The sequence below is a fragment of the Notothenia coriiceps genome, unplaced genomic scaffold (genome assembly GCF_000735185.1).
Source record: "Notothenia coriiceps isolate Sejong01 unplaced genomic scaffold, NC01 NC01_scaffold00004100, whole genome shotgun sequence".
NCBI classification, from domain to species: domain Eukaryota; kingdom Metazoa; phylum Chordata; class Actinopteri; order Perciformes; family Nototheniidae; genus Notothenia; species Notothenia coriiceps.
Window position 1 is genome coordinate 220,814 of NW_011336801.1, and position 18,433 is coordinate 239,246.

General features: G+C 39.4%; 1 protein-coding gene across 1 annotated transcript; it reads right to left on the reverse strand.

Annotated features, from left to right (window-relative positions):
* Positions 1–715: 715 nt before the first annotated feature.
* On the reverse strand, positions 716–6,844 carry LOC104942009 (G-protein coupled receptor 26). Its single transcript, XM_010767194.1, has 3 exons — positions 5,739–6,844; positions 4,918–5,031; positions 716–2,610 (listed from the first exon to the last, which is right to left on the reverse strand). The coding sequence occupies exons 1-3, from the start codon at positions 6,404–6,406 to the stop codon at positions 2,382–2,384; spliced, it is 1,011 nt and encodes a 336-aa protein (XP_010765496.1). The 5' UTR covers positions 6,407–6,844; the 3' UTR covers positions 716–2,381.
* Positions 6,845–18,433: the final 11,589 nt, after the last annotated feature.

Genomic DNA, 18,433 nt, shown 5'->3' on the forward strand with positions numbered 1-18,433 from the left:
CAACAAATAAAGTGTCGTCATAAATTACATGTACGTATATCAAAAAGACACAAAAATACTCTTCAAGTTGTCATTTATCTAAATCTATCAACATATATAATACCTTGATTTTTCACCAATAACCATCATGTATGAGGAAAATAACTACTCTACATGAGTGCAAAACATGATCAGAAACCATGGAAAGCAGAGGGTAAAGAAATAGCTGAAGTGAATAAGGCAATAATTTACTCTATCCATATTGTTCAAAATACCCATATGCCGTTGTGAATGTAAAGAACATATCATATATAACAGAGATTAAGGCATTGATTGTCTCGGAGTGTTAAACATAACTTTGCAATGCATCATATATCCAAGACAACTATTTCTCCTCTGTATTATCAAAAGTTTACGGAAGCCCTGAGAAACATGTCCAAAAATAACTTTTAATGCGTTTCAGTCCGATCCTAATAGTTTTGTCTCCATATATATATCTACAGTATATTAGTTCCTTCATTTTTCTACTCTTGTGCTGAAGTCATAAACACAGGAGGATATTTAGATCTGCCTTATTTTTCCTCACTTAACTTTTAGGGCTTCCGTAACAACCATGAACACAAAATAAAAGCAAACATGTATCAATAAGTAATTTCATAAATATATTTTTTTTATCTATCTTCTTTTATGTTTTCATAAAAATTAAGTGCAGCTACTTATATTTGGCTCACTGGGCGTCATTGATCGTTTTGGCACTGTGTGTGATACATACAGTAACTTACTGTTGTACCGACAGAACACCAAATCCATCAAAAACGTCTTCTTTATTCCTTTTTTTAATTAAACTAAGGCGTCGAGGACTTCCATTTACAGATGTCTACTCTACAAAAAGTTAAGCCCTCTGATACAGAGCTGCCTTTCTTCTGTTACAGAACAAAAATATAATAGGTACAACATTTATTGAGTCAGATAACACTTTTGTCAGTCAAGAAGGCTCTTGGACTAGGTCTTCAACAAAGACCTGAAACTACAATACTTCACAAGCAATGGGACTAAATAAATAAACATCATGTGCGCCCAATTAATGTGAGAGTAAAAAGAGGGACACTGCAATCCTTAAAGTTGTTCCATCTCAATAAATAACATACATGCTGACTGCCAAGCAGAAAACAGATACTATTTTTTGCTTTTCATGAAAGACTGTCATTGCTATTAAACATCAAATGTTGTCATTAGTTATAGTCACTCTCCCAAGTGATGAAAATAAGGACATCAGATGCATTTTTCCTTCCTTTCCATCCAGCCCAAATGTGTGAGAAATCAAAAAGCATGTCGCTCCCGGTCACTCCTTTCTGTGAGTACAAATCCGCCCGAGTACTGTCAATCACGCTTGGCTAAGTTAATCAACCTGAGGGGCACATGTCAGTCATGACAGCAAAGGCAGTCGGTTTGAAGGCTTATTTTTACCTTTAAAACTCTGCTTAGCTGGGTCAATAAGTCTTTCTAAATGGTGCGCAAATACCACACGTGAAACACAGACAAAGTCTCACATAGTCACATAGCTTTATCTTTCATTGGCCATTATGCTTCAAGGCAATGTAAACCTGAGCCAAGCTGTGCAGTCTGCTGTACGTTTCCATCTGTAATACAATTTGGGGACTGTTAGTTTTGGTTAGGCTAGTTTATAGTGCTACATAGAGTGTGAACGCATCAACCTGTCACTAAATCGGCAAACAGCCATTTTCTATTCTTTCCTTTCTTTCATTTAAAAAATACAATGTAAACATTACAGAAGCCCTGACTGGCAAGTTAGAAAAAAAAGATTCTGCTCCAGGAAAGTCTTTCTAGGGTGTTCTTTTCATCCGTGAAACAGGTGGGAAAAGGTTTAATTATTTACATATGATGAAAAAGTATCTAGGCGAAACAAAAATCACCTCTTCTTAAGACATAAACACAGGAGAGAAAACCCTTTAGCTATAGACATTAGAAAACGGATCATTAGTATTTTTTCTCACTTGCCTCTCAGGGCTTCCGTAGAATGTATGTTAGACGTAATGTAAAACTAAATCCTTATGTCTTATATCAGACTTAAAGCTACCATGTCAGAATAATGAGGCTAACTGGCCGTTCATCTTGGGTGAGCACATCTGTCTCTTCCGGTGGATGTGAAATCTCCCGTTTCTCATTGTCCTCACAAGTTCACTGCACTGATCTGCCGTTCTGGAGTTTCAGTATGCAAGCACAGTGGTATTCCAGGGTGCCGGGGATTTGCCCTCTGTCTGTAGTCGCTTTCTTTTGGCTTGTCAGACCAAATTCAAGCAGACATGTACAGGGACAAGCACTATTTCTTCTGTTCTTAATCGGCGATAAATCAGCCTCATATTTCCCTGACAGTTGCCGGGTCACTCTGCAGTTGCTATGCTGTTGACTTGGTTCTCGTGTCCGCGCCCCGATGCGTTCAAAGAGCTCCGCTTCAGCAGCCTGTTGATGATGTCAGTGCACGTCTTCCTGTATTGGTGTCGGAGCAGTGAGTACACAAAGGGGTCGCAGGCTGCCTTGCTGTAAGCTAAGCACTTGGAAACAATTCCCCAGTGAGGGTTGATAGGCACCGCTGGAAATAACTCCACGATCCTGCAGGCATACATAAAGGGAGGGTGGTGAGAGAAGGGGAGCAAAGGTTGAAAATGCATGCATGCCCTGAGCTCATCATGAAGACATAGAAATACATTTGCAAGACATTGTTGCACATAAGCAGGGTGTTTCTACTTGTCTCCTGCGTTTGGATTTACAGCGTGAAGCTTCTTATCATCTCACCACTCACATGCAGCCAGCAGCATATATCTGTCAGGGCCACCGGAAGAATAAAACAGACCTGTCTAAGCAGTAATAAGTGTCTGGAAACAAGCCAATTAACTCTGATTGTTATTTAATACACTTTCAGACTGAGTGCTAAGCAGAAAACCATAAAGGACAGAGGACAGTGAGTTCTTTCAGCAGGGGTAAAAAAATACTCTTCTGTAATTAAAATACCGTATATTAGATTTAAAGTGGTAGGCCTACATAATGACGTTTTCTGAAGTCTGCATCCTAACGTGATCTCAGTCATACCCATAAAGACAGAAAATCGGTGCTTTCACACTCATTTTTGTCAAATATTAATACACCTTCCTGTACATGGTGTCATAAAAGGTGGTTAAGATATCGCTGATCCTTTTCCGCTTGCACTCTGTATGATTACTGTGTCTACAATCAAGCTCTGTCAGCACTGTAACACTGGCCTAGCATGGGCCAGTAGCCATCACTGGCATTTGCCTACACACTCCGCAGCAGCAGAGCAAACAGCACGTTAAGTCAGCTGTGACGGCGCACAGCGGTGATTTTACACATAATGACCCAGACAACAAATGAGTATGCAGTGGAGGGGCTTTTAGCGTAATATGTTCAGATAGTAATTAGTCAACTGTCCTACGCAGAATGAAAGTAGCACAGTGCTGCTATGGTCGTTCATTACTGACAGCCTACTGATACCAAAACCATTAGAGTAGAAGAACAACTTGCAAACACTTGCAACGGACCAATTTAAAAATGTGTTTAAGACTTATAGAGAGGATAAAGAGAGTAATGTCTTCTGTATCATTTCATATCCAAACATACAGACATCCTCTCTAGCTCCGTCACCCCCAACGCCCTATGAGTGAATGGTTTTAAATAACATAGGCCTACAGTAGTACTAAATAATGGAATATTTTCTCTTTTGGTTGAGTAACACCATCTACATGACAAAACAAATGATCCATATGACATACTCTACTCTTCTCTACACTAAGTATTAAGTAATGTTTTAGTATGGAAAAGTGAGTAGCTGCTCATACTAAAACCAGACAGTATGAGGATGAGATACAGTCTGTTTTTGAGTGATGTACTCCCAGAAATGCATTGCCCAACAATTCATCTGCATGTTGGATCTTAGACTTGCAGTTTTCTTCAGAAGTTGTAGTTTTTTGGATGTATAAGCTTCACGTATTGGGTCCGTATTGGTTACCTGTTAGTACACAGATAGGTTTTCTGCTAAAATGATATGCTATAATGATGAGTATTAGATCAAAACTGTTTATAATTAGTTTGCACACATTTCCTGTTTCTGCAAAATATCAACTTATTGGCATTATAGTTACAGGAAATGAAACAATGCTTGTGACATTAGCTGTTAATCAATGTGTGAGTTCAGAAGGCCACTGCTAATTAAATACAAAAAGTAGCCAGGACTTAAAAATAGTTAACTTTACCATGATATTCTAAAGAAAGCAGTTTGTGTGTTTGTTGTAACTCAGGAGAACTGACACTTGAGGGTTACCAGAACATGTAAATTCCTGAATTTGTATAAATCCATATTATATTATACATATATATATTTTACTGTGATCCACATGTGTCTTGGATATTTTCCCATTCTAAGGTGTATATCAACCCCTACTCTATGTGTTGTTTTTATATTTTAAGGCACTTTGTATGATTTAATTTACAAAGTATAAATAGTTATATTTTGGTATTTCTTCTCACACGTCCACTCGCGCATCACTTATGTGCTTTACACTTAAGCTTCATGTGACAGCCTCTCTTTGTCGAGTGATTGATGGAAGTGAATTCCTCCTAACTAAGTGATGCACCCGAGCAACTTGAGGAGAAAAGTGCTAATGCAGCAGCAACAGCAGAGCAGAGGCATATTACTTATCACAAGGTCAGCCAATCTCATCTTCCAACTCTGGCCGTCGTGGAGAGTAAGCAGAGAGGAGGCAGTTAGGAGGAGGAGGAGGGGGGAGAGGATTTGACAGCAGAGGAGGGAGGTTTGGGGGATATACCAGCAGAACAAAAGAGGCTGCGTACGCCGCAGTGTGCCGGCATGGTTTCCCTCTCCCGCCTACACAGTTTCTTTCTCACCTTGTGATCACATAGGGAGCGAAGCAGATCATGAAGGTTCCGATGAAGGTGCTGATCTTCTTCGTCGCTCTCTGTCGTCTTCTCTTCTGCTCCTCCAGGCAACGCTGGCGAACACTATAAACACACAGAGAGTTCAGTGGATTAATATCAGGGAGACACACTGAGGGAAGACCACATACTGTCTCCAGAGATGTCATAAAAGATAGCAAGGAGTTGGTGCGCTTGTGTTTTATTTCTGTTGGACAGGGGTTAAATATATAGGAAGCTGAGCTGAGGGACAATAACATATTTATCCCAAAAAACACTGATGTCAATCAATGTAAAACAAGAAGGACAATTTCTAAAAGTGTACACCAGAGAACACCAGCTTATACAGTATATAACCGAACACACACACACACACACACACACACACACACACACACACACACACACACACACACACACACACACACACACACACACACACACACACACACACACACACACACACACATGCTCACACTATGCTGTATGTACACATTATGTTATATAGGCAGAGTAACGCAATCACCCTGGATTGCCTTTAAGTGGATACAGATGTTGCATTGCCTCTGAATACTGAGGACAAACTTCAGTGCAAGGATGGTAGTATTACATTTAGTCTTTTAAATTAATTAAATAAATAATCATGTATCTTAATACACTCACTAATCCCCCCACAGCTCCCCCTCCCCCTTTCGATAAGATGGTGGATAACGCTTTTTTCTAACTGAATCACGAAAAGAAAGCTGCATGTACAGGCAGAACACAAACAGGAACAATAAGTTAAGGGAGCTCACCTGGGGTGTATATCCACCAGCAGCACTAACGTTTGCATTGTAATAACGTCGATCCTCTTACAGTGAAACCTTGCGACTTTGAGCACTTTGAGGTAAGTGACACACAGCACTATAAAAGACAGGAGGAAGGAAAAGGAGTGGAAAAAGACGGTGAATATAACAAACGGTGTCCGGCTGCTCGCCCTCGGGTTGGACAACGTGCAGGACGCGTAAAGCCGGTGGTATCCCACCCAGGAGAGGCAGGTGGCCACCGTGGAGAAGGACACCGAGTGCACCCATGTGTACCCGAGGACCAAAGCTGCGTCTTTGTGGCGCATTTTGGAGTGGTACCTCAGGGGGAACACCACCGCAATCCACCTGTCGATGCTCAGAGCTGCCATGCTCAGCATCGAGTTGGTGGACAGGAATGTCTCCAGGAAGCCCACGATCTGACAGAAGCCGTCCCCTCCCGGCTGAGTCTTACTGACGAGTCCCACCAAAGTGAGCGGCATGTTGGACACTGTCAGCAACAAGTTGCAGAAGGTGAGATTGAGGTTGAACAGGCCGGGGACCTGCTTACGGATCTCCGGGTTGTACAGAAAGCAGATCAGCACCAGGACGTTGGAGAGCAACGATACTATGATAATCACAACCACCAACACAGACAGAATCACCTCCGCAGTGTCCATCCTGTGGGCCCCGAAACTCACTTATCCTCACTTTTTCTGAGCATATCCAGTGTTGTTCTCCAGCTGAAAATGCAATTAATCACCCATAACCATGTCCATTCATCCCCAGATCTCTCCACCGGTGCAGTTCCCCTTTCTCTCTCAACTACATTGTCTCTGTATACTGGCCAACAAAGACGACCAGGAGGATTCCGGCATCATGAGAAGTATCTTAGGGGAAACGAAGACGATTTCTACTCTTTTTGTTCCCCTCTACAACCTACAGGAAAATAGCTCTCGTGCCAAAGCTGCTCTATTCTGGCTCTGCGTCTTGCAGTGGGGTTTTGTCGTCCTGTGATGCGCTCTCGAAGCATCACCCCTCCGCACACACTGCACAGTGTGTGGGCTCCTTGATCTCCCCCCGTCTCCTGTGAGGAACAGTAACATTAACAAGAGTGAAGTGGGGATATTTTCTGGAAAAATGGAAATTGCAGCCAGAGAGTTGACCTTATCCAAACTGAAATTAGTGATTAGTAAAACACAGACCTGATGTGTGTTATATATATATATAATTTTTTTTTTTTAATGGGGACACTATTTTTTGTAAATAATTGATCATGACATTTACATTAAATTATGCATCCATTGTCTGTGTCATTTGCATATCCAGGTAAAGAAAACTGTCACACAGCATTATTTTTAGAAGCTCATTTAAATATTGAAATCACCCCCCCCCCCCCCCAGAAAAGGGTTGGGCAAAACAAATTGTCAAGAGATTATTTGTTCCACTCCTGCTCATTAATTCAAACCCTAATTTGAAATCAAATTGGTTTTATATAGACATATCTGTTCATGTTAAGGTGGTTTCACTGATTTAAACCATCATTGCATTCCAGCAGCGTCTCTTCACCACGTGCTTTACTCAAATATGTGTTCTAATTACATCTGCTTCATCATATTGATGAGGAGCACCATCTTCGTTGAGGCTGGATGACGCCCCCGCACTCTGCTGCCCCTCTGGACTTGAGCATGGAGAATCTTTGCTCAGAAGCGTGGGACTCAGTGTGCAGCAGCACGTGCGGCAAGGCGCTGGAACAGGGTGAGGTGGTGGTTGGGGCTACAATAAGGGGAGGGGAGGTGTCAGAGTGAGAGAGTGTGGGCGGAAATAGTTTCTGTTACTGCAACACACATGCACACAGTATTTGACAGTGGGGATGTCATACTATGCAGGCAGCCGCGTGCGCTCCTTTTACTCCACGGTTGCAAAAGGTGAACTGGAGTAGGAGAGAAAAAAGGGGGGGAATTCTTTAAAAGGGAGGCTCATTAAAATGCCATCCAGTAATGCTATACTGTATGTGGGGGGCTGATGGTTGCTCCTGATGCAAAGAGAAGACACCTGCAGGAGAAAGACAAACAGCAAGCCAATTAAACAAAAATGAAGCTCCATCTTGTCCCAGAGTAAGGCTTTGTCTGTGATGGATGTATTTCCATTATTATACCTTCACATGTGAGGGGGGCACCCTTTGAGCGCTGTCATGCAACTGCTTGTGCAGCTCTCTCCTGTCAGTGGAGAGGCCTTATCAGCACAGAGACACCAGTTGATCTCAGGCACAAGAGCAGCTTTTCGTACTCATCCCTTTAATTATTCTTTTCAGAATTAAAGGCCAGCTCCACAGACAATAATGTCCCTGAAAAAAAAAGCCATTCTAAAAATATAGCTTAGAGGGGATTTAGTGAAATGGATGAAGGTTTAATGTGTTCAAGTAGGAGGATTTTTCATGTGATGGATTTTACCCTTCCACCTGGAAAATGTTTTCTTTAACAAACGCGTATTTTCAACAGCTGTGACCACGCTCAGGCATGCCTCCACATGTTCTTGCATTCAGACACGCACAACCTGACAATTATTTTCACCTCTTTGTTGAATTTCTGTTTTCAAAGGGTCAGAAAATCTTAAGTCCATCAAAGCAGGCTATCAAGCTGCTGGTGGCCGCTAAAAAGTAACTAATATTACATAATTACAGAAGTCAATCCAGGTAAAACTCATAATTCTTTATTGACTTCATCAATCACTCATTGCTAATATTGATGAGTTTGTGCTCCTTGTGTATGAAAGTGTGGAAACAGGCTTCTGCTTCTCTTTTTTACTTTGGGGCCGTAACAGACAGCTGTTTTTGTTGTCTATTTCAATATGTTTATCGATTAAATGCTCATAAAATGTATGTACATTTTGAGAAATTACCATCGCAATATCTCATAATCTAACAAGGTGTCTACTGTACATATGTTTGCTTTGTACAACCAATAGTCATAAACCCAAGCATATTACATTTAGAAACATATTCAAACTGAAAAAAAGAACAATTCACATTTTTGCTTCATAAAGGACAATTTGCTGATTATCAAAATGGTTGTAAAGTAAATCCTGGCCTGATCAGTTGCGTCTGCCTACATGTTAAAGTGAAAGACCTTCAGCATTTTCCTTCCTTATAATATGTAAAGATGGATTTTTTTGAATTTTTGGGGGAATCTTTTTCTGTTTACTGTGTTCGAGACAAGTCAAGACATCTCAGCTCAGCAGATCTGCCCTTTGAAGATAATACCTTCTGTCAGGAGACCTAACAAGTGCAGGACTTGACTGTGAGACACGTTAGTATGAGAGAAAGCCTGCAGCACTCCTCCCTTTAGCTGGGACTGTGTGGATTTGAATTTGCTGCCAGTTCCAATTTCCACACTTGACTTCCCTCGAATTGGCAGGTCGGAGTTCATTTTAAACCTAGATGTATGCTTTAGCTTCTACATCTTCCTGTCTGACCTTTTGGATAAAGACGTGTCACTTGTATTTTGAACAACCTGCATTTATATTGAGTGGAGTGGAGCTTTAGAAAAAAGTTTGAGGAACTTGTTTTAAATAAATTACAAAACTAGAGAAACTCAGACTTTTAATAAGAATGCATTCATTCTGTATGAGCTCATTGCTTGCAGAGCAGTCTCATGTCTCGTAAAGGTCTTAAGCAAAGACAGGAGGAAGACTCACTGAGAAGAAGCTTTAGACAAACGGTGAAATGCCAACCTAGTGAAGCGAAGAGGAGGTGTTGACACTGCTGATAATGCCAGCTTCCTGTTACCACAGTCATCACTACTTAAACCTATTTGATACTGAACAGAATCTGGTATAACAGCTTTCAGATTTGTAAAAAGAATACATATAGAAAAGTTCAAAGCAGTTGGATCATTTTGTAAAGCTTGCGCAAGCAGCCGGCTAACTAAACTATAGCACAAAAGAAGGATATCACCTAAACGTACAATTTGTTCACTTGTGGAAAAGAACATTTATTCAGCTATGTACAATTTGAAAGTATTATTTACAATTCATGACACTTGAAATTGAAATGTTGCTACACTACATTGTAACAGCCATAGTGACATTGCAGATAAAGACATACTACGCATATTATCTTTAATTGTTATAATGCAATGTTAATGATCCAAAGGTATTTCGGCTTTTCCTCGACTCGCTAAATTACATTTATTCAGTAATGATAATCCAGTAATTTGCTGAAAAGAGGGCAAACCTCCATCAAAGCTGTTTTCATTACTGAAAACTAATGTGTGTATTCCCCCCCCATGATTTGGATCTGCTCATTAATGTAGTCAGGTATGATCCTTGGCCCATACCTTCCACAAGGTTTAAAAAATAATCTGGCCATTTAAAACAGGATAACAAAACAAAAAATGAAAACATAGCCTCCATGGTAGAGTAATGAAAGACTGAGTGCTGTATATGATTGTTATAAAAGCTTCTCTGATATGAGGCTGTTGCCCATGTCCTCCATCAGTATGCCTGGCTGCGCAGTGCACCACCAGAAACTCTTCTGAACACTCTGAGGTGCCTTTACTTTCACATTAGCTGTGGTGATGTGGAGCAAAGCCAGCAGCAGCGCCTGAGCTCAGCGTCAGGTATTTATAATCAGAAGAACACTTTTCAAAACAGGCACTGGGCTATGAAGTACAAGCTTATTTTCATGATGGATCCAGGAGGGGTTTGGCAGTGTGTCAACTGGCTCCAGGCTGCAAATAGGCAACTATCTCAAGAACAAAACAAAAGGCTTTAATATGACATGATGTTAGTGTTTCACAGCCGGGCCTCACAAATTGGTTTGAGTCTTTTCGGTAGTATATAGACCATACCACCATTTCAGATTTATCATATATAACTGTTGAAGCTTAGAGGAAAGACTGTATTTCTGACTAATGTAGAAAAAAAGGGCCTCAGCAGAAGGTTTTTTGCCAGATTACAATATAACAGATGGGTGTTTTTGTACATTCGGCCTTGAAGGTATCAATCAAAGCCATATAGCAACTCAAAATGAGTCTCTCTGTCTTTCATCTGTTTACTTCACAGATGAGTTCACAGTGTCATTTACAGCTGTTCTCTGAGCCGCTGCTGCATCCCGCTGAAAGCAAACACACTATGCAATGAATCGATCCTCTTGGTCAGATAATATACATATTGCATATGTTTTTTAATACAATTGACTTGATTAGATTTCCCTCAGTCTTTGAACTTTGTCTTAAATTGGACCCTAATAATAAACCTGCTCTGTTCTGGAGTGGTGTCATCTCTTCTAACTCTGGAATAAAGCAAATCTGTGTGTTTAATATTAAGCTATAAAAAAGTTCATCATTGTCACCATAATTCTGAAGCAGTGACAGTTTTATGTTAAAAGCAAAGCACAGTTTACTGGCACACTTTGGTGCACTCAAAAAAGATTAGATTTTTCGTGGATGTGTAAGGATGTGAACTTCGCAAACCCTCTACATATTTTCTCTATGATTTTTTGGGAATGCCTGGACAATATAGCAGTGAGAGGCAACAGCATAGTATGTCACTGAGAAGTAAATCAATGTGCAGGTGAATGTGAGAATAAAAGCCAAGTGCATTAAAGAGCAAAAGTCACTTGTCTGACCTCTCTGAGATAATAAGCATGATAACAAAATGCTTTGTTGTTACCTATGTGGCCCATACAAACATCTCTTACTTACTTACTTACATCTTAAATAACATTTATTTTTTAACATAAAAGAGTTATCGCCATCCATCTTTTATATTCATCTGAGCTCATCTACTGCTGTCTGTCAGTGTCTTAAACCAGTCCTGCCTCATTATCCAATGCTTTGGGTTGAAAAGTCAATATTCAATGATCTTATTCACTGCAAGGATTAATTTGCTTTCCTAATTTCATTTCACAGTAATTTAATAAACCCTCAGAAAAATTCCATTAGTGTTCCCTTCACCTTCGAGAGAAATTAGAAATTAGAAATGCTGATGTTTAAATAATTATCCTTTTATTTCCGGCTTATCATAGCCAGCATGAATAGAACGCAACAAGGGGATGACCGCAGATTTGGTAATCAGTGATTTCATTTGATATCATCACAATTACATGAATATGAGAATGTACTTATTTGTGTTTATCCCTGTTTGCATGGAGCCGCTCTATTTCGTTTGCAGGAGACTACAATTAACCTCTGGTGCCTCCCTCCAGAAACTCTCACAGTAATGTAAACATGAATGCATCCTTAAGGGAACTGTTTACTTTAGTGGTGCAGATGAGGCTGTGAAAACAGAAAGTTGATCAGATTGGGATTGGGACATCCAAATCTTGTTACAGGTCATATTTTATATAGAAACCTGCTAAACAGCTTAGCCATCACTGTGGTACAGAGTTAAAAACAAAAGCAGCAACTCTCCTGTGTTCCCATGACTGGGTAATTTCACACTGTGCATTCAAATAGCCAATACTACAGGCTAATTAGTATGCCAGAGAAAAGTTTATTGTCACGATGACACCAGCTCAGTCATTAAATCATGCACCCCTGCCATCTAGTGAAACACTGACGTATTGCATGAATGACAACTCAAGCACAACTGTAGCAACATTAGACCAGTGGTTCCTCCTTGTGGCAAAGCATGGTCAATGCTTTTTTTTTAAATCTACCTTCAAATGTTCCTGCTAAAGTATTTATAGTCAATGTTTTGATGAGTGGCATTTGTAAATTGCATGCCGTGCTTCTCATGGATATAATAACTATTTAAACCCTTTGATTGTATGCAATACATAACCTTTATAACCTGACAAGCTGGGCAATGTATGAATATAATATTAATATGGTTATGTGAGGTTAGATATCGTCTTAGATTTTTGATATAGGGTATTGTAATGTGTGTTTTCTTTTTAAGAGCTGCATTTTGGGGAAGTGATGTCATTTTCTAATTTTCATTATTTGTCTTTACCCACTCATTATATTTTAATGATGATTATATATCCTAAATGCTATTGTTCAAATAGTCCATTTAAGCAGTCAAACCTAAAATATTGTGACAAATGTATCTTGATATTCTCCATATTCACCAGCCCTATACAAACATTTTTTAATTAGTATTCCACAAGACATAACACTTTGTAAGTTTTCTCAATATATGTGCACAAAGACTGTGAACAAGTTATTTTTTTAAATAAAACTGCAGCTAATTATGCAAATGATGGAGAAGAGAACAATAGTGTGAAGGTGGGCCCGCTGTGAGAGGCTATTTAAATGTCGTAGGTCAGAGTAAAAGGGCCCCAAGACAAAACTCAATTTAATCCCTGCAGTGTTTTGGGAGCCATCGCCCTGCTCCTGCAGCCTGGATGAAGCCACTTCACTCCTTGTTGAGATTACTAGCAGGCACACATGGGGGCCATTAATGTTGAAAAGCCACAGCCCCACCTCTCCCCCAGTGCTACCCCGGGAGCCACTAGCTCCATAATGGCTCCCACTCTCTGAATTAATGGCGCTCACAGACCGTATGAAGAAAATGGGTTTTAATGATAGGCCCCGGTTATACCAGAGAGGAAAACTGAAAGAGGACGGCAGGCAAACCTTTTGTGCCTCTAGAGGCAGCGCAGCCAAATTAATTCCAGCTTTAATTTGGATCCCACTCTTAGAGAATTAAGTGTTTTACCACGAGTGAATTGAAAAAGAAAATGATGGAACTCAGTAAATGTGTGCAAATTTGGCCCTCCAAAGTCTTGCCTATTATCAAAGTTAAAATAAGTATTGAAACATCACATCCTGTTACACTGAAAAAACTGAAACATTAACATTAATTAAATGTATTATAGTCAACACATTCAACATAACTGTATTAGGTTAGTTGAAATCAACGTTTCAGTTTTTTCAGTGTATGTTGTGAATCATGTCACCGATTAATGCAGGTTGCGAAGCAGTGAGGATTTTTTTTGATACAATATTTGTTCCTTTTCAGTTTAGATGACACTTGTAAATTATATATGACTGTTTTATCTTTCATTGTATGATAGACATGTGTAATTTTGAGAGATCCAGACTTTTCTGCATTTGTTTCTGCAGCACCTTGTATTATATTTGCTTTGGCTTGGTTTAACCCTTCCATTGCCTTTCAGCCACATGTCAGACAATACGGAGGGAGGAGTGCTGGGGCTCAGGATGTCTGTCTGCCAGCTCTGTAACAGTATCCGATGAGAGATGGACATGCAGAGTCAGCACACAGTAAATGTCCATAATCCACTGTCAGCAGCAAGCAGAGGATTTCCTAAACTTCCAAGCAGTGTCGAAAAAATCTCCCACTATGCTAATAAACACACCATAATTCAGAGAAAGTAGAGTTATCAGTGTTTCGTTATTGAGTGAACTTGAGGGTCAGCAAGAAGAAAAAAACGTTACCTATTGTATTGTTTGTCAGCGTTTCTGATTTGAGGGTGTAGTCACAAATGTAATAGTATTTTATTATAAAGATTTTCATAATTATTATTAATATTTTACACTTTTGTATATTATTATTTCTTGTTTTGATGTATTATGTTTTATGTATTTGTATTATTGCACTGCTATTTATTGATTTTTCTTCTTGAGTCCCTTTTATTGTAGTCATTATAATCATTATTATTGCTATGTTTTTCTAACTACATTTATTTGTACTATTTCCATTTATTTTTTTAACATTATTTTGTGATTATTTTTGTGATTTGAAAATTGTTTTTCTTGTGTCCTTTGGAAATATTATTGTCTATATTAAATGTATCTTTTTCTTTCTTTGAAAATGATGCTTCTTATTAAAAAAACATTTTGAATAAAGATTTAAGGAGGTTATTCTCCTGCATAAATCATCAACAACAGTTCCACATTGCAGCAGATGTATTAGAGGCAAACGTCCCGCAGAGAGAGGGGAGACAGCCAGTCCATTGACCATCCCTTTCACCTGAAACCCAAGAAGCTCCTCTTAAAGAGAGTCACTTGCAATCAGAAAGCCTCCATTTAATTACAACACACAGGAAATTACCGAGTGAATGGGTCAGGCGCTGATAAGAGGCTGAGCCCTGGGGATGACAGCTCCTGAAACTCGAGGAGACCCAATCTCAAAGCAGACTTATCACAAAGGCCAAGTCTGGAAGCCTGACAATCTGATTGTACTGTCATCCAGATTCATAATTAATATATTTATCAAATTAATCGCTGAAAAGAGCCCTGGCCTCTTGAACAGTAGGCAGATTCATTTGCCACTGGCTCGGCTTACCGCTAATAACAGTGTTGTCAGGGAAATAGGCCCGAAATGGGTCAATGCCCCTGCTCTCATGACAGACAAATTGCTCATCTGTGTAGAGATGATATGGGGATTTCAGAAAGAAAGAAAGAAAAAATGTCATTGTTTGGTGACAACCACAATTGCACCCTTGTTTCAGATTGTGAGTACCAAGTTGGAGGAACATGAAAGGGGCATTTACTGTTGGGGGAGAGCTGAAAATACCTGTTGTTGTACCTCTGGTTTTACAAATCACTCATCAAAGGGGCTGTCTCTGCCATATGTTGTTCAAGTGAAGAAGAATGTTTACAGTGTTTCCTCGCCTAAATGAAAACGAACCTGGATTATATAACCCTGACTTCTAATAGCTTATATTTGACCACATTTAACCGCACCAAAAATGCAAAATCTACTTTGAAGAAAACTGTTTTTTTTTATGTTGATCCATACAGACTAAGATTCAGATTCCCACAGTATTTAACGTGCAGGAGTTCTCAATATTACAGTTTAAAAGGGCCCTTAACAGAGTGTAGAATTAGAAAAAAGTTATCTGCTGTTCCATGGACAATGGCTTTAATATTCAACACATTTAAAGAATGTTGATTTCTGTATCAAATCTCTCTTCAAGCTTACATGAAATAGAAAAATACAATATACAAACAAGAACTGTCTTTATCCGTATATAAAAAGAACCAAAATGATCTCACTTCCTGTGTTGTTATAATTCTTGTTGGAAACATGGTTGACCTTTTCTTTATAAAAGACATTGTGTCACCCTTGGTTTTGTAGGCGCTAATTACAAAGTGGACACATATGGCTCAATTTAGCACGCTAATGAGAATCTTAGGAAGCTGCTGGGTGAGAGTGAAGGGCCTCTTTTGTCTCCTGGATTCCCATCTGGGTCCCTAAGAAGAATGAAACCATGATCATTGATCATCAGCCCAGGTGATGGGGTTTGTGGGTTTTTTTTGGAAGTTTTTCCTTGCACGATGTGAGGCTCCAAGGACAGAGGGTGTCGTATTGTCATATTGATATTCTGTACAAACTGTGAAGTCCACTGAGACAAATGTAACATTTGTGATATTGGGCTATATAAATAAACATTGATCGATCATTGATTGAGGTGATCACTAACTTATTGCTGCAGTTGTAATAAAATGGTAAATGTATCACTTGTATTACATACACCCAAAACAGAGACACACTTCTATTTCTTCTTTGCTTACTTCCTGTAGAGCCTAAATGACATATCTATCAAATTTAATTCAGCGTCTTTTTAGGTACTTTTTTTCACTTAGCTTATTAACTTAACAGTATACTGAAATGTTTGTTGATTTTGGTTTCATTCTTAACTCAAACACTACATTCTTGAGCTCTGCTTCCGGTAGTTAGATGCTTTTTATTGTCTTGTTTCATAGCCGCCTGTAGATGGCAACTCTAGGCTTCTTTAAGAGCATTCCACTGTGGAATTATTGTTGTTTGAAAAACAACATTTGTTTGACATTAATAAAATTATAAATCCTGAAATAAGTTAGTAACGCTTATTTTTAAGTTGCAATGGTGTTGCCCACAATACAAGCTGCATTCAGTAAACATGCACACATTTCCAGGTTGAATGCAGTGGAGGACTAGGCTGTAAAATATGTTATTTGAAACAGTTTGCTGATGAAAGATGCTGAGGATCATTGTTCATGTGAGCTAGTTTCCCTCTCTGTTTATACCCTGAAGTAACAAATTCTCCTACAATGAATTCTCAGTTAATCTTCTCTTCTTTTTGTAATAATGTTGTTTTAACATGTTGTCCTCCTCAGCACTTATACAGTTGGTGTTTATGCTGTCTGTCAGCTGCTGGTGGAGGAGTTTTCCACAGAGAGCAGGGCAGGTTCAGCTCAGCGGCTGAATGGACGGACTCTTCACTGCCAACGACTCACCCGGCAGGTAGCAGAGGCTTTCAGCGGGGCCAGCCTGCAGCAATCAACTTAGTTAGAGGGCTCTCTCTGTAATTGCCAACTATTACAATATGTGGCATGAGGGGTTCAACACTATTTTCAAACATGATGAAATGGCATCAAGGCCTCCTCTCACATCCAGTGATAATTGAACAATTAAACTTTAGCATACAAATGACCTCTTCATATGGCATAACTAATTACTGAGGCAGGCCAGTCACAAAGAAGGCTCTCCAAGGTCGATACCAATTTATGTTTTACAATTTCAAGCTTCCTTTTTGAGCCCAGGTTTAACTGGGTTTATTATATCAATAGGATTATTGGTTATTATGTTTGTTATAATTTTAGCATTTAGGTTTTTAGCAAAAACACCAATAGAGTTATTACAACTCATTTTCAGAGCCTTATTTTGAAAACCTCTTTTCAGCACCCATGGTTATCAGGTGAGATTGTCCTAATTATACAGGTGATTGAGACCCAGGAACATTTTCAGACCATTTACTACAGGTCATCCAGCTGCAACCCCTATTAAACAACTTGATTAGACATGCTTTAAATCACCTGGTTTGATTGGGGGCAGTTAAGCTCTTTATACTCTTCACTGTAAAATGCTAATTCTCTCTGAAAAAAAAGGGAATGGACAAGAATTCTCTGAGAGCATATGGAGAATCTCTCATATCAATAATTCAAAGGAAAAGAGCAAAAATTAGTGAGCAGAGCATCAGTGGTGTCATGTAACCATTACTTCTGCAAATGAGATATTTGAATTGAAAGATTGAAAATGGAAATATCATGAGGGTGAGAAATTATCTTTTTTTTAGAAACTGATCTGCTTATATGACAGATTGTGAAAAAACGTGAAATTCATACCACTATCATTCCCAAGATTATGCTTGTTTCCATAAGGTTACTAAGCCCTCTATACAATAGTAGATGAGCCCCCCAGGTATGAACCCTGATGACTAATTACGCTTCAGAGGGGACCTGAAAACCCCTCAGCAACTCTGCGCACACATAGCAGAGCTCTTCAGGTGCATTAGGTGAAAATGGCATTCATGCTGGTAGAACCAAGGCTTCAGAAAGCACTCCAGTGGACCTGAAGTGGGCCTGTTTTCAGCCCATGACAACAGACTGAAGACATTAACATGAGTCTTGCAGCAGTAGTATGTATAATGACTCCAAAATAAGCAGTTGCTAATCCATCTGCGAAATACTTCTTCATACATAGCCTCAATGCCTTAATATCATGTTTCTAGCCAGGGTAAAGTGTGTTCATGCACTCATGATGACAATGTTTGACACTCCTCCTCAGCGGACAGTCAGAGATGAGACAGATTATGAATTTGATATTAACTTCAAATGAAAAGGCCAAACTAGGAGCACAAGGCACATTTAATATCTAAACGTGGCTGCTCACACACACACACACACACGTCATTTGCAAGTTCCAATACAAGATGCGTTGATATGTGAAGGCACAAGATGAAAATGATTGGA